The sequence below is a fragment of the Dreissena polymorpha genome, chromosome 9, assembly GCF_020536995.1.
Source record: "Dreissena polymorpha isolate Duluth1 chromosome 9, UMN_Dpol_1.0, whole genome shotgun sequence".
NCBI lineage: Eukaryota > Metazoa > Mollusca > Bivalvia > Myida > Dreissenidae > Dreissena > Dreissena polymorpha.
Window position 1 is genome coordinate 19,244,038 of NC_068363.1, and position 25,435 is coordinate 19,269,472.

Genomic DNA, 25,435 nt, shown 5'->3' on the forward strand with positions numbered 1-25,435 from the left:
CATGCTCATGATCGAATATCTCGTAGATATGGTCGCTGATCCGTGCACTATTCATTGACGAGATTGTAAAAGGTTAGGTCATGCCTCATTGGTAATTCCGCCAGTTTAACTTTCACAGATATTTGCCAAATAGCTTCTTCAAAATGGTGTAGGAATTACTGCATATCATTAAACCGTGAAAATGTGCATTAGGCATTGAACGAGGATTTTATCTTACGAAGTAATCTTTCGTTACCGGATAAAAGAAAATTGTTTCGCATTAAATTTGTAATAAATATCGGCATAATATTGAAATCGATTTCGATCTTAACATACCTTTTGATGTCTGGTCTGTCTGTAACTAAATATTAAACGGAATGTCGCATGTGCGATTGTTTGCCTAAACTTCATATCTGAAATTGTCAAGAGAGTTTGGCTAATTTCTGGTATAGATATCGCTTCATCTTGTCGAAGGATTAGATTGATCATTGTGTAACCTCATCGGGTTACACTCTATCATTTGACAATACCAAGATCTAATACTGCGCAACGTGTTATTTATAAGCTAATTGTGAAAACATCTTGGCACGAGATAAAGGATGAGTGTTAAATTGCGCGTTCTAAAGTTTAGATATTTTAATTGACCAGAGAGTCGTCGAAGGCACTGTTAAAATCAATCACTGGCTTCCAATTAGAGTTAATTAAGTGAATTAAGTGATAAAGTGTGTCTGTGACTTAGACTAAATCGGGGTTAGCTATAGAAGTTTCTTCGTAATTTATCACGTTGGATTCAATCTATGTTGAATGTTTGTTGAATCACATCGAACAAGGATTTACCTAAGTTTGTGTTCGGTACTACAGTGTTTGTGTATGTGTAAATTACGGATATAGGTTGGTATGACACTTTAAAAATGTATATAATTTAAAATGAATTAAGAAAACTAATTCGAACTTAGTTCGAGTATTGTTGCCGCGGCCAGTAAGTTGACCAATGTCTAATATTGAAAGCAGAGATATTGATTTAGAGCTTTTACGAGAATAGATAGTTCTGATCGAAACAAGTTGATTAAACACTAGGTTGAACTAGTGGCAACAAAGGTGTAGAGTTTATGGATTTTTATGGACGTATGATCGACTTCAACAGGGTCATTATAGTGGACTCTACGATATTTCGTGTTCTTAATTTCACTAAATAACAGCAACAGAACTAGCTGGTGTGTCGTAAAATGACAAGTTAACATAATACACTACTCCTTCCACAATAAACGGACAGAGGGGTGATTTTTCTTTCGGGAGTATATTTGTCGCTGTTCAGTGTTGTTGTTGTGTTTTGCGTCATGCTCACGGATGGTTTGTGGTATTTCGACCAGGCGGAGTTCAAGCGCCTGCAGGATCAGGTTCGTGACGTCAGCCTCAGTATCAGGAACAAGTTCCGGGCATCGTCGTACCAGGTGAGGTCATGTTCAGTGTTGTTGTTTCCAGAATATACCCTGATATTTAATTGTTTTAATTATTTTTTTTATATTTTGTTTCCTTTAAATTTAATACTTCTAGACCTTCACTTCGTTCTACGCTGCTGGTATGAGAGATAATTTAAAGTGAAGGATTGCGGTACATGAGCGCTATTTGTGAACGCGTTGTGTGCCTTCATAGGCGTACCTTACTTGGATAGCTCTTTGAAGTATTACTAAATACATTGTGTATGCAACCTTAACAGACATTTGCACTTAACGAATACATTTATTTAATTGCCGACCACGCAGGGACAAATGTTTGCTTACATTTTTGGGCGTCGTACTGTTCTTGACATTGTGCATTTACACCTCTCGAGATACAAATACGGTGTTGTCTTGTTGACTGTGCTGAAAGCGTAGAATTGTTTTTCATTTGGTTAATAATGTTTTACCAAAAAAAGCCATGTTATATGCATATCAAACTTTAAAACATCGAACAATGCTAGACGTTGCTATCATGGATAACAAATGGAAGCGAGTTTTAAAGCGGTTTAAACAATCGATAAGTACGTTATATCAACTGTGTAATATTGACTTTAGTTTCATTATTGAAATAACACTCGCTCAACTATTTAAACGATCATGTATATTAATTTACCTTTCGATTTACGAAAAACAACTTGTGAAACATTATGAAAATTCGTATGTATTAGTTGCTTCCCTTTAAATAAGTACCGATTATTTTACATTCAAGTTCAATCAATTTATGTGCTCCTACATGTATACCTTGAGGATAGCTTTCACAACAAGATCTGCTTGATCTGCTATAACTCCGTACCAAAAAGCGTGTGTTCCATGTCCATGTCTGTCCTGTTTCCATGCTCATAGACTATATGAGTGTATCTGATTACTGTTAGCGAAGTCATTTGCTTTATTGAAATTATTGAAATGATAGTTAAAATAGTATTATTCGTTCTCACTACGAATTGATTTTTGCGAGTTCCAGAGATGGCACCGAAATCGGTGTTTGAAGGCAGTATGTGTTAGCAGTTATGGCATAGTTGTCCAAAAACTTTTAATCAGTGATATCCATGAATTACTTTCTTGCTCGCATATTTTAATAAATGTTATGTATAGGTAACACTTTCCAAAATCAACCCAAAATATTGACAAGTTATACACATTTTGAAAACATTCAAAGGTTGAAAAAAGTAAAGAAGGAGACGTTTGTCGCCAACCACTGTTAATTAAACCCATTTATGCCTAGCGTCTAGAAAAAAGGCCTTGGCAAACAGCGTAGACCCAGATGAGACGCCGCATAATGCGGCGTCTCATCAGGGTCTGCGCTGTTTGCTCACAGGAATTTCTGTAAGAAATATTCTCAATATAGAATTAAATATACAAGACATCCCTTATTTTGGAAATAAATCGATTCAATTAAGAATGATGAGAGAGTCCACTAGGCATAAATTGGTTAACAAACGGTTACAATTTCGAACAACGGGGCCATAATATGCAAGTACATGTCTGCTTCAGTCTTTCAAGATTCGATATGATCATTTGAATATAAAAGGGGCTTGATCACATATTTTCGTATTTTTTGAATATTTCGTTTAATGTATTTTCGAACAAAATTTAGTCAACGATAGTTACGAATGAGAGAAAGAAAAAGAAAAGAAAAGAAAACGTTTTTCTCTTTTGCCGGGATTCTAATCCAGGACGTTCGGACATTTATGCCGTTAGTGATAACATTTACAAAACCCAATTTTATGAACACTTGTCTTTTTAAAAATATCGATGAAAAACGTAAAAAACGTTATATGTGTTAGTCTCCTAACATGTTTCTATGGAGGAGACTATAGTTAAAGCGCACTCCGTCCGTCTGAAAATCTGTCCGTCTGTCCCGTTGGAAAAAAAATCTGGATCCTGCGATAACTACAAATACGCTCAAGCTAGGTTGATTTGACTTGGTTTTTGGATAGAGGGCTATATGGGGATTGTGCACATTATTCATCTTTTCGTCAGACTCAACTTTGCCTATGGTTACTGAAAATAGTAAAAACTAAAATTTGGATTCTGCGATTACTAAGAAATACTTATTCGAGGTGAAGGAAACTCGCTATGTGGATAAGCGGCCATATTGGAAAAGATATTTCATTTGCTTTTTTTCTGATAATAAAACTGGTTTCTTAGGTTATATATGTATTTTAAAAATGCAATTCGAATCTTGTGCTGCATTACAAAATAATTAAGCAAGGTTAGTAAAACACGGTTATGCATGCAGGATTATACAGGAAATGTGCATGTTTTATAATGAATTCCTGACCAAAAATGTGGTTGCTACGGTTACATTATTATTAGAAAACTACAATCTGGATCCTGCCTTAACTCAAAGTTCTTAAGCTAGGTTAATGAAAGTCATATAATTCCTGTACTAACTTCGACAACAATAACCCTAACTGTGCACAATCGTGATGAACCTAGATCACAAGGTTACATCTAATAAAAACGTTTTTTTTTGCACTCTTGAAACCTTATTTACGACTCAATGAATAGAACTTGGTAAGAATGTTTATATTGTCAACATCTAGGCATATTTCAAAAATGGGTCACGTATGGTACGTTTTTACAAAAAAACTAAGAAACTAGGTCAAATTTTAATCAAACCTTGTTACCAGACTAGAATCCATATTTGTGACCAAATCGTGATGAAACTTGGTCGGAATTTCAATATTAATACTGACAATATATGCCAATTGCGAAACATATCCACGTGTGTCCAACGACTAAGCCATTAGGTAAAATTTAAAGAAAGCATACTTATTACTTTAGAGATCATATATATGACTTAATATTCACCCAACTTGGTTAAAACGTGTACTTACACGCGATCAAGGCCATGTTTTAATATATGACCGGGTTGTAAAAAAGTCAGCAGGACAAATCTGAGAACAATCCTTGTTACCGCTAAAGACGCCCCATTTATGATTTCATCTTGATGAAAATTGTTCTGAACGTTTATCTTAATAATATATGGGGCAAATTAGAATCTTTATCGACCGTATTTAAGAACTAAGCCATCTGGTCAAATCGTAGGAAAGAAACATATTACTACTGTAGAAGCAACATTTATGCAACAGCCTTTAGAAAACATAGGGCAGAATGTTAATCTTCACATTACAATGATTAACCCATTTATGCCTAGCGTCTAGTAAAAAGGCCTTGGCAAACAGCGTAGACCCAGATGAGACTCATCAGAGTCTGCGCTGTTTGCTTAAAGGAATTTCTGTACGAAATATTCTAAATATAGAAATAAATATACTAGACATCCCTAATTTTGGAAATAAGCAAAAATGGGTTAAATCTGGGTCAAGTGGGCTGAAAGCATACATGTAGGTCAATAGTTGAAATCTTCGACAATCAGTGTATATTGAACACAGGTGATCGCTTAAAGGCCATCTCGGCTTTCATGTTATAGTCTTCATTATATTTATAGTTTCCACATATATTGTAACTGTAATATGGTCCTACATTTCAATCATATCTAGATTTAATTGCCAAACTGTTTTTAGTATTAGTGTTTTAGTATTAGTATTTTAGTATTAGTAATTATGCGTGTCGTATTGATTCATTTCACAGAGTGGTAGCCATGACACCTCCCAATCACAGGTAGGCGTGTTCTTTGATTGCATAGCCATGGTAACCAGTGCATTATTCTATATATATATATTTTTTCTCTTCTCTGTTCACAACTTTAAACTGCACACTTTCTATCCACTTTAATGTTGTTTTAATCATTTAACTTAATCTGTACTCACATTTGCACATATTTTCCCAAATATCCACAATTTAACTTTTTCACGCTCTTTTAATTCAAATTCCCCGTATTACATTGTGTTTATTTATTTTTAACATTTTTATAATTAGTTACTTAGCTATGTTATATGAAGCAATAATGACACAATGAATGTATCCAAAGTATGGCTATAAACATGGTGGTATAGTTGATACTTCATTTAGACGAATGAATACACACTTAGATAAGAAAGTTTAGTTCATAATATAGAAAAGCTAAAATATATTCACTATACTAGTTTAAATCACGCATTAATATATACGATGTTGTTTATATGACTTGCACTATAAATTACAGTTATACACTAACCACTTTTACCTTTTGCAGTTAACCCTTTTAGTACAGTTTTGTCGTGCTGTTATGATGAGTATATAAAGAATATGCTTAACAATGATTATATGTAGATCGACATAGAACACATTGATTACTATCAATATTGTATTAAATGCCTTATCAGTTTGAGACTATTTCATTCTGAGACTAGTTTACGTACATCGCCTTACCTAGTTAATGGAGCACACGGTAGAATTGATTTTAATGGTACGTGTGTTGATTTGAAAATTTTAACAGTCATACCATTATGAATCTGTATTCTTACCAACTACCGGGTACCAAAACAACGTTAGAGTGTTGTTTGAGTTACACTTGTAACATTATTATCCATTGATTCGATAAGCGTGAATTACTTAAAATTACTCAGCAAAATGACATAAATCAAATACACCTACTATCCTCTGTATGAACAATTTTGACACTGAATACAAATGTATGTTTGCTTACGAAGTCTGTTTCAACAATTGTGAATACCACTGGCTAATAAGTTGAGTGTTTCGATTTCCCGAACGACGTACATAATCGGTGATTGCAGATCAACATAAGAAACATGTAAATATGAGGATTAAGAATGAAAGAAACTATATGAGCCGTGCTCTGTGAAAAGTGGGTTTAAAGCATGTGCGTAAAGTGTCGCCCCAGTTTAGCCCGTGCAGTCTGCAAAGGCTAATAAGGGGCAACACTTTCCGCATAAACTGGGGTTTTGCTAAGAAGAGACGTTATGTAAACGAAAAATACAATAAAAGCGGAAAGTGTCGTTCCTGATTAGCCTGTGTGGACTGCACAGGCTAATCTGGGACGACACACTACGCACATGCATTAATCCCCATTTTCGCAGAGCACGGCTTGTATGGCTTTCCATCTATTCCACTTAATTATGACACCCTATCCACAACACGTACAATTTCTTACACAGCCTCAAACACTGCTCTTATTTGTGTTTATTGCACTAATATGTGTATAAGTCCCTAATCCTATTGAAGGTATTGTAAAGCAGCTTTGACCCCTTATTGTCCTATATATCATAGACAGTCATACCCGTTTCGTCTTATTCATGGCATGCCATAAAGCCTTGTGCGCTCGAGTAGTACTCAGTTTTGTTATCACTGGCTCTGGTCATCTGTACTTGCACGTCTCAAACAGTCTATATCGAGGTGTTGATCATTTGCTTTCATTTCTTTCTTAAGCATACTCATGCTGTGTCGCTGACCAAAGTTTTGTTACCAAGATAGTGATTGGCGCTCTCATGACATGGCTTTGTTTTTTTTTACACCATCATGAATATAATGTTCTTTTTTTTTAATTCATATATTCTAGTGCAGAACAACGGGTAAACTTTTGAAGAAGCTTCTTTGTTTCTTGAGAAATTAGTTATTTAAATTTTATAACATCTTCAACTATGAATATAATATAAATTACCGTAATGTCATTTTTTGTCATCCTTGTTTGGGACTTAAACAGTATAACTTACGAACACAGATATAGCTATAATTATGAAGTATGCAATATTTAAGCAAGTAAAAGCATAGTATAACAATTACAGGGGGAAATCGTGGACAAACACACAGCTCAATGCTAATAATTGTATATAACTTGATTGCTTCAGCTTTATACCTATGTTTTGAAGACTCAAGTCAAGATATGAACAAGTCTTACAGAATATCCCGTTCCTGATAACGATTACATGTTCTCGCTATTTCTCTCAGTCAGCAAAAAGCCTGCTCTCTCGGGTATACATTCATGGTATATGCCATGAAAGCATTATCTTAATGGTCAATACTTGTTTTGAAGCTAAGCAGTAACTCGATAAGGCAGAAGCTAATTAGAATTTAATTGATTTCAAGAAAGATTCAAAGCTTAAAAATTTAAACTGTTCTCTACCGGCCACTGTAGTCACTATACAGTGGATGTTAGCGATATTTCAATGAGCTATTAGCTCGCTATAATACATGTGCACACACGTAGATGTCACTTAATGAGCTTAATGTAAACACACAATCGGATAGACGAGGATTACTTTTAAAGAATTTTTGTTTTTAACCGATCGGAAAGTTTTCAAAGCGAGGACTTTACATTTTGGGACCAGGAGATTTAATCACGTCGCTATTGAAGTGATACTGCTTATACTTATAGTATACTGAAAGTCTTCATCCAAGGATTTTACTCTTGATTGTTCGATTCCATGAACTGTATTACAGACGATACGGATGATACTGGTATTTATTGTTTGATGTTAAATGTGGTAATCGCAGGCATTGTTTTCCTTCTGGAAAAGCAAGCTCAACATTATAGGTAGAAACTGATGACACTACCTTAGTTGCGGAATAACATACACACACATCGACAGTACAGTTGCAATCGTCTTTATGTTGATAGGCATTTTTAAACTTTTAAGTCACTAACGTGGTTATCTGCCCTTAAACGGGGCCAATAATAACTCGTGACAGGTTGGTTGAATGAGACTGAATTTAACTATCAGGATATAGTGTTTCCTTTTTTGTGAGCAATTCTGCTTTATCAGTGTGAACATTCTGTAAAAGAATAAATTTAAAAGGAGCGTTTAAGAGGATGACTATCAATGATGTTGTGGTGCTTAGATGTGTGGGAGACACAATAAATCATACAGCATGATAAAGTACGCGATTGTGTTAATTGTCCGAAGGCTTATTTATGATCTGTGTGATAATTTGCAAATTCACAACACACGCACAATGCTTTGCTCGAGATATCTTCAATCGATGTAACGAAATTGCAAATTCTTATGCTGTTTCCGGGTGCAGGAATTTCGCAGTTTTTCTTGAGAGGTTGGTTGACTGGTGATCTGATTGGAGAGTTTGGTATCGGATATACCAAAATCTACATTTAGGCATTTGCATAACTGAAGCCAAATTAGAAAAGATAAGGAAAATAACTTTGTTGTTGTTCGTTACTTGTTATCACGATTAAGTACTTTTATCATAACTTAATATAGTATTGTATCTTAAAATAAATGCGATCGTACGTTGCAATTTAATATTTTAATATTTATCACATTATTGTCAAAGAAATAGTGTATAGGTTATCGCTGTGCTAGTATGAAATACGTGTTCTTGAATGCCACGCTAACATTCGATATTGTGCTGATTCTGTTCATACAAATAAAAATTGGATTTAAAATTGCTCATTTGGTCATGTGGATATCAACAATAGTCCATGCCGTTAGTGTGGACAAGATAATAAGTGAAGACCACTCTGTACAAAACTTGCGTGTAAACATACATGTTTCTTTGAGAAGGACATCCACGTGATTATTGTGACACACAGACAGACATATAATCGTCGGTCTGAAAATTGTGATACTGATATATTTGTGAATATTTTTTGAGACAAATTATATCCCTGGGATAGTTATGACAGGCAGCTGGAACCCCTGTGATATATGTGATACGCGCACTGCTAATGCCTTTTATTTAAGAATTGTTTCGTCACCTAATAAATTTGTGTCGATGATATCACTTTAATACTTTTGATTAACTGAGGATACGTTGGTGATACCTCATTACCTGTGATATACGCGCTGTCGATGCCCTGGTGTGTCCTCACCTACAACCAGTACACCATGCACCTGGAGCCGCTACTTTCCCCCCAGTACCTCTTCCCATGCCCCGTGCCGCCGGTCACGCCTAGGAAGAAACGCCGGCTTCGGCGGAAGTCGAGAAAAGTGGTGAGAACAAATCGACCTTGTACTTAATCATACTCGTAAATGTGCATTTTTGCTTTGTTTGGGAAATGGTAACTCAACACCCAAATAATAAATTTGATCTGTGTTTGATGTGGTTGATTGAAATGATCGATTAATGACCTTATTGATGGGTTGGTTGATTTGTTTGCTGGTACGTTTATTCCTGTCATTCTTTCACAAATGTATCTTTATACGTACATATAAATTCGCTGTCAATTTTGTTCCGTAGAATCTAAACAAACGTTATAAATGCAAACATACGATTTCATTTTACAAACCTCTAAATCGTTTGGAGACAGTGGCTTATTGCATGAAAGTTGTAAAAGCGACATGTAATGCATCTTGAAAGCGAGATCAAGCTTTGATGTTGGTCCAATTCCGGTGAGATTACATGCCACTGATAAATCATAATACTAGTGGAAAGCGACCCGGACAATGGAAGGATTGTCTTTGGTTAAAGTTCTCACGTGAATAAAGCACAGACGATTACTTATATTTACTAGTGCATACGCTGATCCCACTAATTAATGCCACTAACCGGGTATAAGGTATCGAGGATTGAACTGTTCTTTGTTTGAATTGCTTTTCTTTCGTCCGTCTTATTTTCTTGGATCAACAGTTGATGTCCGTAATGTCTTTGTAGTGTCCATCTATTTACGATATATTGTTATTTCATTATTGCATTCTCTGTTGTATTGAGTGTTGGGAGTCTAGTTGGACAAAACTGAATTGTTCAAGTTACATTTAAATGAAGTGCCTGAATTGACAGGAATTAAATATTAGGTCCCAAAATTTCTACTTCGTCTTTGCGTCTTGCACTGCATGTAGTTTTTATGGAACCTTTCCAAACGTCAGTGTTGAGACAATATTTGCATAGATTTTATGCTTTGTTTATGCGTCAGATGCCCTGTTCAGTGCGACGATGTCTGTGTTGCTATTTGAGCCGTGCTCTGTGAAAAGTGGGTTTAATGTCCGCACAGGCTAATCTGGGACGACACCTTCCGCTTAAACTTGATGTTTGCTAAGAAAAGACTTTCTTGAAACGACAAATATCATAAAAGCGGAAAGTGTCGTCCCTGAAAAGCCTGTGCGGACTGCTGGGACGACATTTTACGCGTATGCATTAACCCCATTTTTTTCAGAGCGCGGTTCATTTAATTTTGAAACTTCTCTTGTTTGGTTAACGAACAATCCGGTTTGTTCATTCGGAGCTTTGATTTCGTCTCTAGAAACACTTGAAGGGCAATGTCGAAAATTGACCCAACAGTTATAACTTTAAAAAACTGCATTTTTGCACCAACTCATTATATCCACAAACAAACCGGTCGGGGTTTGTTTGATCAGGCGGAAGTGTTTGCATACATATTATGGCGTAGTATTTCGTTGACTTAATTGGATATCTCATCATTTCCAGCTAATCTGTAAGTGTGTGCTTCAAACACGCGATTGTTTGCACTACTCGCTGATGGCGTGTGGTTAAAAAGCTGATATTTTGGAGTTCAGAAATTACTTAAAATTGGTTTGATATTTGAAAACTTTTAAAGTGTATTTTAGCATGTTGTCGTTTCATTATTAGAACAGAAAATTTGCATTACAAAAACAAAACTATATTATTAAAATGCCTTCTCTGTAAAAAAACATATAATTCATTGGTAATGGTTCAACAACGGAAAATTGCATGTAGATTTAAATGCATAGCATAGGCGGCATTACCATTAAAATAATTTATTAAAATACACTCTATATATTGAGGTGTTTTTAGTTTTGATACCGATGGCTTATGTTCATCAAAAAGCACCTTCATCGGCATGTCTATGTCAGCTATAGGTTCGAGCCTGTGCTTGTTTGATGCTCAATAAGCAATCGCGGATATACGTTGGAACACAAAAAGGAACACTCACACCGGTTAAGAAAATAATACGTTACTGACGCTTTAAGGGGCATTATAAGACGAAAGTCGTGAATATACTTTTCATTTCAATGCCTTATAAGTGGGGTAGCAATCAACTAGCAACAATTTCTAAACGGACTTACGGCTTCGTCATTATAGTTGTTCTGCGCCCAAAGATGCGTGCGCTGTGATAACATTGGACTCTTACACCGATTGACTCGATAGTCTAGTGATACGACATCTAAAACTATACAAAATAAATCGGCGATGGGCATACATTGTTCTTAAATGTTCGACAAATGCAAAATACGTTTGACTGCTATGCGTATAACGCGGACGATACATGAGCTTGCCTTCTTGATACAAAAGAAGCGTGGGAGATGGGTATCGAAGTAACGGGGTTCCCCGTCAGACAATCGGCCATTGTCGATTTTTGAATGTTCACTCATCTATGGACGCTTGCGCCGCAGTACGGGCTCTTTATGCGACACATTTTCCGGGTCACCCCGGGTTGGTCATGGCGCTTGCCCTCTGTGCACGGATCGCGTCATGGCGCTTGCCCCCGGGTTGGTCATGGCGCTTGCCCTCTGTGCACGGATCGCTTCGTAGATGTTCAATCGCATGCCTGCTGCGCGAAGAACGTTCCCACGGACGTAAGAGTCCCTTCTACCGAGATTGTGCTACACACCTTTCTGTACTATTTCGATGTATAATTATAGATTTCTATATACAATGTGTAATAATATCCACGGAGAATACCGTTACTTTTGCATGCATTATAATTACAACGAAGACCGTCTAGATTAAAATATTATTGTTTATTTTACGTTTTTGCCACAAGTGGGTAAGCGCAATATATTAAGTCAAACGTTATTTCCGACCGCATACAACGGTCATATCGACGTGATTACTAACAACTTATGCAATGTGATTGTAAGTGCGATAATGTGTGATATTGTGCTATGTAACACCATGGTATTGTGTATAATGCAATTGCAATATGTGATAGTGTATGCTATGATGCTATGATGTGATATAGTGTGATATTATAAATGCATTCGGTGATTTTGCTTGATATCGTTTGATGCTGACGTATGCATGTTGAAGTTTTTCATGGCAGTTTTAAAATTTTGTGTAACTGTGTGACTCGACGGTTACGATGATGTCTTGAAGAAAGTGGTGGAGTTATCATGTGATGGTTGAAAATCTAATTAATGATCCAAGTGGGGTTTGTGTACAGTAATTGCTACGTTATGATATTATAAATACGTGATATCCATATGCTATTAAATAAGCAATGCTATTAGGCAGGCAGTCTGACGAATTTTCGAACTGATTTTATACTCTTCCCGATTGCTTCAAAAGTCTGCAAAGGAAAGAAAATAATTTAGTTGTTAAAAATCTTACAAAGTTTGTATTTATTTACCATGAACGAATTCAAAATAAGAAGATCTATTGTAAAAAAAAACAGCATCTACAGTAGCAACAACAACAAAACGACATTATAACTACCACCGCATTTACTATTTAAATGACATCTGTTATTGTCAAGAATTGCTATTGTTTACCACCAACATTAGACAGAACTTTGACTGATAAAACAATTGGCAAGGTATATAGCATCAAATCTATAATATATAAACTATATTTCTGAACAAGTTCGACCGACTCACCGATAAATTCAATGAACAACGTAAAAAGCAATGCATCTATAAAAATGTAGGTTGAATCTCTAGAAGAGATCGGCCCTATGATAATACATTTATGTGTGTTGGAGTTGTAATGCCGAATACGGTTTCACTCATGTAGTGTTTGAAAGTTACACACCACTGTCATAGTGTGATCGTCCACCCGTTCTCTGATAACCACGGAGTCGGGTTGTCCAACAGTTGTGGACTTCTGGTAGTGCACGAGTTTGCCGTCCTCCTCATTGAAAACTGACTGAAAAAGAGCAACAAATGATAATGATAATGATGGTAGTGGTGGTGGTGATGATGATGATTATGATGATTATGATGATGACGATGATGATGATGATGATGATGATGATGATGATGATGATGATCATGATCATGATCATGATCATGATCATGATCCCACAAATGACTGCGTTACCTGTACGTTTCGTCCGTCCATGGTGGTTTCTTCGAACTCCTCGCCCAGTTTAAACTGGAGGTAGACGTTCTTGAATGTGGAGGTGATGTTGAGGGTCCAGTCCTCGCCGTTCTGTTTGATCTCCTCCCAGCTACTCGTGCGCTTGCCGATCTGACGAGTGGCAAAACCCACACCTACACGAGACACACGTGAAAAGGGGGTTAAATGAGCGTAAATTGTCGTCCCAGACTATATTGTGCAATCCGCTCAGGCTTATCAGGAACCACCATTTCCGTTTTTATAATTCGTTTTAAGGAAGACTCTTCTACGCAAAAATTCAGTTAAGGCGGTAAGTATCGTCACTGACTGGCCTTCGCATAATGCACAGGCTAATCTGGTACGACACTTAACGCTCAAATGCATTTCACCGTTGTCTCAGAGCGCGACTCATGTACGTTACCGACGGCTTTCATGTACTCGTCCCAGTTGTCATCTTGAGTTTCAAGCTTCCATTTCCCGATCAACTTCGCCATGGTCGTCCCACTGGTTTCTTAGGAGTCTTAATGAAGAAACATTCATTGTTGTTAATCAATCACCAATCGAAAAACGATTTGAAGTGTATTTGCGTAGACAAAACCGGGCCCTCTTGATATTGGCCGACTAACAAGGATAATACGAGCATCGTTTCGATTTGAGCAAAAGTTGACAATAACGTTGTTTTTTGCGATATAATAAGTTATTTGACTTTTTGCTGTGTTGTGCTTGTATATCTTAGTTACTTATTGCGAGGTTTAACAACGATTGTTATATAAATAAACCTCGCTGTGGGAAAACGGGGCTAAATGTATATGCGTAAAGTGTTGTCTCAAATTAGCCTGTGCAGTCCGCACAGGTTTATCAGGGACGACACTTCTCGACAATCCTTTAAAAGACAATTCCATTAAAGCGGAAAGTATCGTCCGTGATTAGCCTGTGTGCACTGCACATGCTAATCTGGGACGACACTTTACGAACACGCATTAAGCCCCTGTTGTCCCATATCGAGGCTCAAATATGTTCTCTGTATATGGAATGATCCGCAAGAACTATGCAAAACTTTGGATGCACTGGCGATCAGCCTTGACCTTTCACAGGTGACTGGGCAATGATCGAGGAGGTCTATTTTCTTCTTGAGCATGCTTTTAAAAGGATTATTAAAATGCTGATTAAAATAAGCATTTAATTTGTGATGAATTCTGCTCTTGTGTTATATGTAAATGGATTTGAGCATTAAACCGTCTGCAATCTTAACTTACATTGTATTTAACTTGTGTTATACATTCATATTTATGATTATATCAATATCGCTTACTATATAGATGACAACATTAGCATTTTAATTTCATTATTTAGGATTGCATTTAAAATATGTGTACATTACCTTACGCGGATCGAACTATTACCCAAATTGTAGAATAAATCCTAAAACGTTTCTTAAGTCACAGCACTCTATCACATATTGACCACATATTACAGTGAAATCTAAAACCATAAACAGATAGCAGACTGCCATATCTCCAAGCACTGGCTGTTACAGATAACAATACTATTGAACCTAATGAAATCAGTGAGACATGTTTCGTCCTTTGTAATTGCAACATAAGCACAGTATCACTACATACACTCATGTACAAGATAGATAGCCGCGTTCTGGGAAAACTGGGCTTAATGCTTAAGCGTTAAGTGTCGTCCCAGATTAGCCAGTGCATTCCGCGCACGCTAATCAGGGACGAAACTCATCCCCCCAGCTATTTTTCTTCTCAGGGAAGTCTCTTTTTAGCGAAAATCCAGTTTAGGCGGAAATTGTCGTCCCAGATTAGCTTGTGCGGACTGAACTGAACGCAAATGCATTAAGCTCAGTTTTTGAAGAACAAGGTTCATATGATATGACATGATTTGGAGCTTCCTAGACCACTTTGGAGCTCCTTTGGGGCTGTCCTTGACCAGAAATACATGATGCGTATATTTAAAATGAACCGTTATTTGTTGATACTATAACTGTACGTTGATTTTAATTTCACGGATCTTATTTTTTAAGAACACAAAGATTGCATTTTTTAATTTTATAAGTATTTGTATGTGCGTGTGAACTTTAGTTCGCAAATAAATCGCTGGGTCCTCGCAATAACGTCGTTCAATGAATAGATAACATATTGTTAATTATGTAACATGTTAAGTTAGACTAATACAAACACGAACGTGTTACAAGTGTATTTATTTGCAAAAACAAATGCTTTGTATGAACAATATCCTCATCAAAATCTAGAAGTGTGATTTCTAAGATTTGTCATCAAAGAACATGCATACCTCTATAGACAATTTTAAAACTTGTACAGTCGAGTAGCACTATTGAAAAAGTGTCAAAAATATGAATAAGGGAACATGTACTTTTCCATATATAGTTCATAATTATGCACAGTTTCACAATGATCTCTAAATGGAGGTTGAAATATTAGCAGCAGATGCGATCACTGAATGTGTGTGTGGGGGTGGGGGGGGGGGGGACGGGGCGGAGGAGGTCGGTTGCTGCATGCGATCGGGTTCACGATTCAAGACGGATGAACTTTCGTGTGGATTTCACTTTTGTTCCGACTGCTTCGTATTCCTGAAATGATATTGCAGAAGGTTGTTGATTTATCGTAGTTTTTAGTCCCCTACCGGTGAAACCGGAGAGGGACTTATGGTTTGCGCTCCGTCTGTCAGTCAGTCTGTCAGTCAGTCAATCAGTCACACTTTTCTGGATCCTGCGATTACTTTGATAGTGCTTAATATTTTTTAATGAAACTTGGAACATGGATAGATAGCAATATGGACATTATGCTCGTCATTTCCCTTTGTTACTACGTCAAAAATTGTGGTTGCTATGGCAACAAATAGACTAGAAATACTGCTGAAAATGGTGTTTTTTCTGGATCCTGCGATAACTTTAAACGTTCTTAATATTTTTTCATGAAACTTCAAACGTGGATAGATAGCAAGTTGGACATTATGCACGTCATTTCATTTTGTTACTACGTCAAAAATTGTGGTTGCTATGGCAACAAATAGACTAGAAATATTGCTGAAAATGGTGATTTTTTCTGGATCCTGCGATAACTTTAAACGTTCTCAATATTTTTTCATGAAACTTGAAACATGGATAGATAGCAAGTTGGACATTATGCACGTCATTTCATTTTGTTACTACGTCAAAAATTGTGGTTGCTATGGCAACAAATAGACTAGAAATATTGCTGAAAATGGTGATTTTTTCTGGATCCTGCGATAACTTTAAAAGTTCCTAATATTTTTTCATGAAACTTGAAACATTGATAGATGGCAATATGGACATTATGCACGTCATTTCATTTTGTTCCTACGTCGAAATTTTTGGTTGCTATGGCAACAAATAGACTAGAAATACTGCTGAAAACGGTGTTTTTTTTCTGGATCCTGCGTTATCTTAAAACGTTCTTAATATTTTATCATGAAACTTGAAACATGAATTGATGGCAATATGGACATTGTGCACGTCATTTAATTTTGTTCATACGTCAACAATTCTGGGTGCTATGGCAACAAATAGACTAGAAATACTGCTGAAAATGGTGTTTTTCTGGATCCTGCGATATCTTAAAACGTTCTTAATATTTTTTCATGAAACTTGGAACATGGATAGATGGCAATATGGACATTATGCACGTCATTTCATTTTGTTCCTACGTCAAAAATTTTGGTTGCTATGGCAACAAATACAAAAACAATTCTGCCAATGGTGGAATTATAGACATTGGTGGAGCCGGTGGGAGACTTTTATAGCTTGGAAATAGTCTTGTTAATCTATATCCTTCGAACTTAACATTTTGTATGCTTCGATGAATTTCCTGTTTTTAAGCCTACCGGAACATCCGTCATGCATGTTATGTGTGCCTTTAACAAATATGTAAAACAAAACAACAAGCTTTCAAGATATAACAAACCGCAAATGCTTCTTTAAAAAATGTCAATTTATATAGACACATTATTTGAAACAATTGGCGGTCATTGTAAGTCTCCAATAAATGGCATTGACACAGACATCAACAGTATCGGCCACACCACCAACAGAATACAATTACATCGCCATAGTATGGCTGGAAAACTGTGGAAAACAGCGAACACGCCAAGCAAAATCCCTTCCGCTCCCTGCCGACCCCTGCCGCTACATGCCGCTCCCTTCCGCTCACCTGTATAAAGAGGTTGCTGCTGGAGCGCTTCCGCGTGATCACCGTGTCCGGTACACTGGGGTTTAGCGACCTCTGGTACTGCACCAGCACGCCATCATCGTTCACTGAGAATGTTGACTGAAACCGGAAACGTCTTTTTTCTGGTTCAATGTTCGATCCCAAACCGGGGTCGTTTGAATGATATTTATATAAGAAACTACTTTAGTTCTACCCGTGAAAGTGGCATGGCCTTCTAAACGTTATTGATACAAATAAGCTCAACTGAAAAAGAACAAAATAAATCGCTGGACTTACCACGCACTTCCGGCCGTCCATGGTGGTCTCGTGCACCTCCTCTCCGAACCGGAACTTTAGGTGGCTGTGCCGCACGGACGCAGTCACGTACAAGGACCACGTGTCATCGTCCACCTGCTCGATGACTTCCGTCGGCACCACGGCCTTGCCTGCCTTTCTGAACAGAATGTTTAGGCCTGAAAGAGTAGCGACCATAAGGGTAGTTTACTTCCGTGGTTTGATTCATTTTGATATAAGTTGTCCATAAGTTCTTTGTCAAAAACGCTTACTGTGGATTAATAGTTCACACCTTAGTGTCTTGCAACGTTTAAATTCTTAAAGCATACTTTCAGATTTTGATTAAGATTGTCATTTTGAAATTTAAATACGAATTTGTGTTGCTAGTATGACGTACACAAATATTTTTTTTCGTTTTGTTTAACCGATATTTAGCATGTGAAACAGGTCTGTAGCATTTCAATTCTTATATTATTAGGTTATTGTAAAAATTGTCGAGCTATTGCGTAAAAGTAGACTTTTTAAAGAACATTGATTTATTCATAGTAAATTTAATATGTAATAAGCATATGTGTCGTGTTCTGAGAAAACTGGGTTTAATGCATGTGCGTAAAGTGTCGTCCCAGAGTAGCCTTTGCAGTCCGCACAGGCTAATCAGGGGCGACACTTTCCGCCTTAACTGGATTTTCGTGTAGAAGAGACTTTCTTTAAACGTAAATAACCATAAAAGCGGAAAGTGTCGCCCAGCCCAGTTTTCTCAGAACGCGACTCAATTATGTTTTGTACATAAAGCAAAGAGACTTAATTCTTTCCGACCTACTGCTTTCAGGTACTCTTCAAAGTTGTCGTTCCTATCCCAGTCCAATTTCCACTTGCCAACCAAATCTTTCATTCTTGCCGCTTTATTTCACGAAACTCACACAATTGAACAAACTTTGGCAATAGTTTGTGATAAAAGGAAAATGTTTGTGTTTGACGTTTGAGAACGTCTGTTAACTTATAATATTGTTGACAAATAAACTGTGTCAATTTTATTGTAATGTATTTAAATATCGGTTTAACATTAGTACATTGGTTATCAGTAAAGTGGTGTGATTTCGTATAGAGATAGTTATTAAGGTTGAATCAATCGTTATATCTGATATCGATGTATTCGAGACAGATAACACGGCTTGGACTTTTCCCCACTAAATAAAACGGCCATTTTGTTGGTGCAAAAATCCTGTTATCATGATGGTCTATTGTGTCTGACTAGGGAATTTCCCGTCAGCCCACTTCTAGTTGTAGGTCAATGTCCTGAAATATCGGGTTATTCGATGACCCTTATTTAAAGGGATATGTACAGAGCATGACGTCCATGACTTGCTTCTGCCGTTTATGGACGCTCAATATGCATTAAGCCCGGTTTTCCCAGAGCGGCCCAATTTGAAAAAAAGCCTTAAACACCTGACCTTCTACAAGTGCATTCGTAAATGTTCAATGCATTGGTATTTGACGTTCTTCGCTCAACATTATTGACTTTTACAACTGTATAGTGTGTACATTAAGTTTCAGAAATGTTTCATAGCTAACATGACAACTCTAGTGTATATAATGCAAAGAATATTTACTCAGTAGTTCAAAGACAATTAATGCACATAAATATACTAGCGCGAGCACTTTTATGACGAAGTGTGGGATGAACTATAATGTTCAAACATGGAACGCATGCTATGTTTACTTGTAAACTAATTAAACACATGGGATTTTTGTTTTCCCTTTCAATTATGTTACCGCATTATGGTGAATTATGGTGAAATATGAACGGAGACAGGAGACACCATGACATTTTTATTATAGGAAATCGTGTTTTATGCATTTCTCGTCGTCTGATGGGTTGTTTTTGTCCAGTTTTGTCTTGAAATTGGTTCACAGTGCTGGTGTTGTTTGTTTTGTGTTATGATCGAGACTTTTTTGTGAGTCTTGTCTGTTTAATTGGGGCAAGACCACATACACATACAGACCACATGGAAAAAGTTGACACATATTGATTTTGTTACGTTAATGTTCGATTTGGGATAATATCCACATATGGAATGGTATTTGATCGAAATCGACATCAAAACATGTTCACAGTTGACCTTGCATACATTTAACCCATCTATGCCTAGCGTCTGGAAAAAAGGCATTGGCAGTGTTGACCCAGATGAGACGCCGCATGTTGCGGCGTCTCATCAGGGTCTGCGCTCTTTGCTTAAAGAAATTTCTATAATAAATTTTATAAATATTGAAATAAATATACTACACGTCCCTAATTTTGAAAGTAAATTGATCCAATTTAGAAGGATGGGAGAGTCCACTTGACATAAATGGGTTATTATAGTTGAATGCCATGGGCCAACAATATGCTGTTAACGTTAATTTCTGTCAATTAGGGCTAATCGAAATAACTTACTTGTACACTTAATCAATGCTCCTTTTATAAAAACCTTTCCGTGAAAAGATGCGTGTAGTGCGATATTCATGCATATTGTTTAGACTGTTTTTGTTTTATTTTGGCTAACTCTTATCTTTGTTTTAAATAACTGAATTTGTTCGGTTATTTTTTTCAATAACAGTTACTTTAAGGAAATATTGTCCCGCTTATACAGTATTGAAGATGATATAATATTAAGTAAATACTGTGAACGCCGATGGTCATATTTTTACTATGGTTAATCATAGTAAATTTCCCCGTAACCTGGACTGTTTTCGATATTTGCTTATAGTATAACTTTCACATAGCCAGTTTGTTCAAACATTACAAAGGGAATCGACGAAACGTGTCCGCTATATTTGTTTATTCATAAGCAAAAGCAGTTACCATACACGAGTGTGACTTCTTGTACTGACATCGATCTGCCGACAACTGTGATGGACTTTCAAAGATACTAAATTATGCATGGTGTTTAATTCAAGTGTGAATCGTTTTCACCAACGGCAACATGAATCAGCGAAACTAATAACACGTTCCAACCACTTTAATTCACCCGTTTAAGATAGAAATACAAGTTTTTTTGTACAAATGCGAATGATGGTATACTGTTGAGAACCTAATATTGACATGAGACAAATGTATTTGAGCCGTGCTCTGTAAAAGGGAGTTAAATGCATGTGCGTAAAGTGTCGTCCCAGTTTAGCCTACGCAGTACGCACAGGCTAATCTTGAAAGACACTTTCCGTTTAAACTAGAAAATATTTTTTGCTAAGAAGAGACTTTCTTCAAACGAAAATATCATAAAAGCGGAAATTGTCGTCCCTGATTAGACTGTGGAGACTGTACAGGCTAATTTTGGACGACACTTTACGCTAAAGCATTAAACCCCTTTCCACAGAGCGAGGCTCATTTGGTTTAAGGCCGCTGTGTAAATATTTTCATTAAACGGCTGACTATTACAGCTTGTTAAACTATTGAAAAGTGCGCGAACAAAGGGGGATTTCACTTGATCGATCCGATAATCTGATAAAAACAACTCTCTTCTAATGGAATCAACTGATATTGTATAAAATTATGATAGACAGACGGCGAATAACCTGTTCGCGAAAAGATCTGGTAATTGGTGTGAGAAAATATAATTTGACCTCGAGATGAATGTTTTGAAGTAATCCGGCACTTCAAGTGTCATTAAATTAATGTCGCATGTATGTAAATGCTTATCGGATATTGTAAATGAACGCAAAATGGACATATGTATATTTCTTCGTGTAGAATGACAAATAATTTTGAACAATGTTTCTCAAGTGGATGTTTAATTCATAAGAACGTTTTTGATATGAAAATAGTGCGGATACAATGCTGCTTGCTTTTGGCGATTGTTAAAGTTGGTCTTTTATTGCGACGTCTGATAAGAAGTATCGTAATGCCTTAAACGGGATTACGCTTAATAAGCCTGTGAAATTGACCGGCAATGTTGCTTGTGATCGCATGCATATATCTAATTAATCTGTTCTTGAATATGGATTAAATCACGAAATCTTGTAAGCTTGTTATTTTGCGCATAAAATTATTAATATATTTTAGATTCACAAAATAAAAAGATGAGTTTGCTATTCAAATGGAGTGCAAACTTTGATGCCAGAAATCATGATGTCCTTAATAACCACGTTTTCGAGTATATAATATATTAAACTCTTGCAATTTTTCCCACAATGGTTTATAATGTCAAGTGTGATACGAACTTCTCCTTGAAATAACGTGTGCGTCTATAATCGTATAGTGTGTGACTGTGTGTCTCAATAGATGGCGATAAACAGGATTAAAAAGAATGATGTAATGAAGCTCAAGAAGCTCGTGTGCTAATAAATACCGTGTATTTTTCGAAGAATTTAAAGTGAATCAATACAATTCTCAGGCAGTATACTTATTAAACTTAAAATATGCGTTACTTAGCGTTTGTTGTGGACTGTGGATGCAGAGGGCGACACGGTAATTAAGACTACCTAAAAGCGGAATCCCTTTAATATAGATTCATTTTACTGATTTTTAAAGACACAAATACAACGCTATGATTTGCAAAGCGTTGGAGGACATGAAATTGTTCGATATAAAGCCGGGTTTAAGTGACGTTACATGTCGCTCCCCTGTGCTCGCTGTCACGCGGCCCCGGAAGTGTAAGCGCGAGACGCTCACCATGGCAAGTGTCCGGTATTGTGAGCATGACGTCATCGTCATCAATCGGAAACCGCCGACCAGACGACGAAAAATGAACTCCGTCCCTCCTCTACAATTCGATATCACACATCCCATTACTGGGAATTCAATGGTAAAATTTTTGTAATTAAAAACGAAATAAGTTCATTTAGCCTAAGCGTACCGGATCTTTTCGTTTTCTCTCGTTTGTGTGTAAGAGATTTATCTCTGCTGTTTACTACATAGGTATAGCAAGATGCTATGTGTACATGTGTTTATAATGTTTAAATGCCCTTCATATCATAGGATGGTGGTGTTTAAATAATATTTTATTTTTTTTGCAAAAACATATTTTTATATGGGCTGCACACGTGTAGATGGAATATGTTTATTTATACATTATGTCATGATTTTGAACACCATTAATTTTACTTGTTTTTGGATTTGGCGAATAGTGATTGCTTAACCGTTTCAATGAGTATAATCATTTAGGCCTTTCCTAAAATTAAGTTATGTTCCTTGCATAATCACGAGTTGTATCCCCTGTTTACTTCCGGTGACGTTTATATATTGTAAATCGCTGCAGATGATGTTACATGTATCTTTATATACAATCCATTTAATTTATAGCACTTTCGCGTTGATATTTCAGATCCGTAACCAGACAACGGCACGGAACATAAGATATCAAACATAAAGTGTATATTCCTCTTTGAATGTCATGCATCAATTCAACAACAACTATTTACCCCCTAGCCACAGAATTCGAGCAATTTACAATTATTGTGTTCAATAGAGCTGCTTATAAAATAGCTTTACAGCGTTTTGTGATTTCACATTCATTTCGATAATACACTTTAATCCTATCATTGAGATCCTGCTATCGCTTTTAATGTTTATAAATGTGGCCTATATTTGTCAATCGTTCATTGTATACCATACTTTTTGTAAGTATATTGTTAAACCCTATTTTCTATCATCAATAACGGTTGTGTTTACTTACGCATAGCTTGCATAGATACCAACAATACATTCGAACAATAGGATAGCTTAATATTCATTGTGTGAATTGCAAGGATGTTGTTTATCATGCTTAATGAGCAGTTTAATCACAACTTAAGTGCTATGTGATAGCAATAGCTAATAATGCAACTTGCAGCTCTATGGTGCAGCACCATTTGGAAATGCAGTACGGTCAAATTCTCTTATAAGCGTTGTTAATGTAGTAGGGGAGAAATCTCCTAGAAGCGTCGGTTATGCAGTAGAGGAGAATTTTCTTACACGCATTGGTAATACAGTAGAAAAGAATTCCTGTTCAAGAGTTATTGGTAATTCAGTAGGGGATAATTATCGTTCAAGCGTTGATAATGGCATAGGGGATAATTCTCATACAATCGTTGCTAATGCAATATGAGAGAATTCTCTTACAAGCATTGGTAATTCGTTAGAAGAGAATTATCTTACACACGTCTGTTATGTTGTATCGTAGAATTCTTTAATAAGAGATGATGATGCAGAAGTCGATAGTTCTTTTACAAGAGTTGGTAATGCAGTAGGGGCGAATTCTCATACAAGCCTTCGTAATGCTATTGGGGAGAATTCTCGTACAAGCGTTGGTAATGCAGTAGGGGCGAATTCTCATACAAGCCTTCGTAATGCTATTGGGGAGAATTCTCGTACAAGAGTTGGTAATGCAGTAGGGGCGAATTCTCATACAAGCCTTCGTAATGCTATTGGGGAGAATTCTCGTACAAGCGTTGGTAATGCAGTAGGGGCGAATTTTCATACAAGCGTGTGAAATGGACCCTATTTTAAAAAAGGTTACCGAAAGGTTAGTGATAACAATTGTCACTTTTCGTTCGTGTATAGATTTGACCTTTTTTAATACGAACGTTTATAACGAGCAGTTAAAATTTTGAGCAACTGGGCCCTGGTCACAGATCATCGGTCGTGCCAAGCTCATTGATCATCGGTTACAACTCACGATGAGTGTGGAGTTATAACAAGGTTACTATACTTTGGGTCGGGTACAAATTATGGAGTTATGCCACGGTTTTCTAGCGCATTTTCAGTTCCAACTACAAATTCTGGCACCGTAGTGCGATCATAGAGGCAGATTTCTGATATATTGTTCGAGCGTTTTTGCCGGTTTGACGGTCGCCGACACGACAATACCCAACATCAAATTTTGGCGAAACTGGTAATTATTGTCGTATTGGCGCCCTTTTTGTTGTTCTGGCAGGTATATTTGTCTTTCCCTCATGTTGTCTTCTTGTACGGTCTTAAGTCGCCAACACGACCGACCGTACGAAAAATGTGCCCGCAAGAAAGACAAAGAGCGCGACAAACGTCATGATTATCCCCGCCGAAAAAAATTTCGGAGGGGATATAGTAGTTGGTCCTCTCCGTCTGTTCGTCCGTCCGTCCGTCCGGCTGAAATTTTGTCCGGAGCATAATTCCAAATCTATTCAATGGATTTACTAGTACTTTAAACTTAGAATATAAACAGATGGCAAATAGGAGAAGTGCAGTGACCAAGAACCATAACTCTATCTACCTTAGTTTTTGAATTATCTCCCCTTTTATATAACTTTAAAGTAATTTATTGTCCGGAGCATTACTCTAAATATACTAAAAGGTTTTACTTGAAACTTGAAATATTAACAGATGGCAACTAGGAGAAGTGCAGTGACCAAGAACCACAACTCTATCTACCTTAGCTTTGATTTATCTCCCCTTAAATATAATTTTAAAGTTATTTTTTGTCCGGAGCATAACTCTAAATCTACTGAAGGGATTTACTTGAAACTTGAAATATAAACAGATGGCAAGTAGGAAAAGTGCAGTGACTAAGAACCATAACTTTATCTACATTAGTTTTTGAATGATCTCCCCTTTTATATAACTTTAAAGTAAATTTTGTC

At 36.6% G+C, this 25,435-nt stretch overlaps 3 protein-coding genes across 11 annotated transcripts in view; 1 reads left to right on the forward strand and 2 right to left on the reverse strand.

Moving 5' to 3' along the window:
- LOC127846506 (uncharacterized) overlaps positions 1–25,435 on the forward strand; it is a 69,310-nt gene that overhangs the window by 24,315 nt on the left and 19,560 nt on the right. For 5 of the 9 annotated variants that reach the window (XM_052377791.1, XM_052377793.1, XM_052377792.1 and 2 more), the window contains 2 exons: positions 1,350–1,430; positions 5,073–5,102. The exons of 2 other annotated variants lie outside the window; for them this stretch is intronic. In XM_052377791.1, coding sequence (XP_052233751.1) covers positions 1,350–1,430; positions 5,073–5,102 — 111 coding nt within the window. The remainder of the gene's footprint in view (positions 1–1,349; positions 1,431–5,072; positions 5,103–25,435) is intronic. 2 more of the 9 variants (XM_052377795.1, XM_052377796.1) reach the window with 1 other exon arrangement.
- LOC127846513 (fatty acid-binding protein homolog 6-like) lies at positions 12,038–14,911 on the reverse strand. Its single transcript, XM_052377811.1, has 5 exons — positions 14,749–14,911; positions 13,789–13,887; positions 13,350–13,522; positions 13,062–13,175; positions 12,038–12,600 (listed from the first exon to the last, which is right to left on the reverse strand). The coding sequence occupies exons 2-5, from the start codon at positions 13,859–13,861 to the stop codon at positions 12,538–12,540; spliced, it is 423 nt and encodes a 140-aa protein (XP_052233771.1). The 5' UTR covers positions 13,862–13,887; positions 14,749–14,911; the 3' UTR covers positions 12,038–12,537.
- LOC127846512 (sodium/calcium exchanger regulatory protein 1-like) lies at positions 15,568–18,952 on the reverse strand. Its single transcript, XM_052377810.1, has 4 exons — positions 18,680–18,952; positions 17,867–18,042; positions 17,573–17,689; positions 15,568–15,972 (listed from the first exon to the last, which is right to left on the reverse strand). Exons 1-4 carry the CDS (start codon positions 18,753–18,755, stop codon positions 15,910–15,912), a joined length of 432 nt encoding a protein of 143 aa, XP_052233770.1. The 5' UTR covers positions 18,756–18,952; the 3' UTR covers positions 15,568–15,909.

Excerpts from the sequence above, each read along its gene's own strand:
- LOC127846513 (XM_052377811.1), bottom strand. The coding sequence starts at position 13,861 with ATGGCGAAGTTGATCGGGAAATGGAAGCTTGAAACTCAAGATGACAAC. Across the intron at positions 13,523-13,788 it reads CGAGTACATGAAAGCCGTCG|GTGTGGGTTTTGCCACTCGT; the intron begins GTAACGTACATG and ends TGTCTCGTGTAG. Across the intron at positions 13,176-13,349 it reads TGGACGGACGAAACGTACAG|TCAGTTTTCAATGAGGAGGA; the intron begins GTAACGCAGTCA and ends GCTCTTTTTCAG.
- LOC127846512 (XM_052377810.1), bottom strand. The coding sequence starts at position 18,755 with ATGAAAGATTTGGTTGGCAAGTGGAAATTGGACTGGGATAGGAACGAC. Across the intron at positions 17,690-17,866 it reads TGGACGGCCGGAAGTGCGTG|TCAACATTCTCAGTGAACGA; the intron begins GTAAGTCCAGCG and ends TTCCGGTTTCAG. Across the intron at positions 15,973-17,572 it reads GCAGCAACCTCTTTATACAG|GAATACGAAGCAGTCGGAAC; the intron begins GTGAGCGGAAGG and ends ATATCATTTCAG.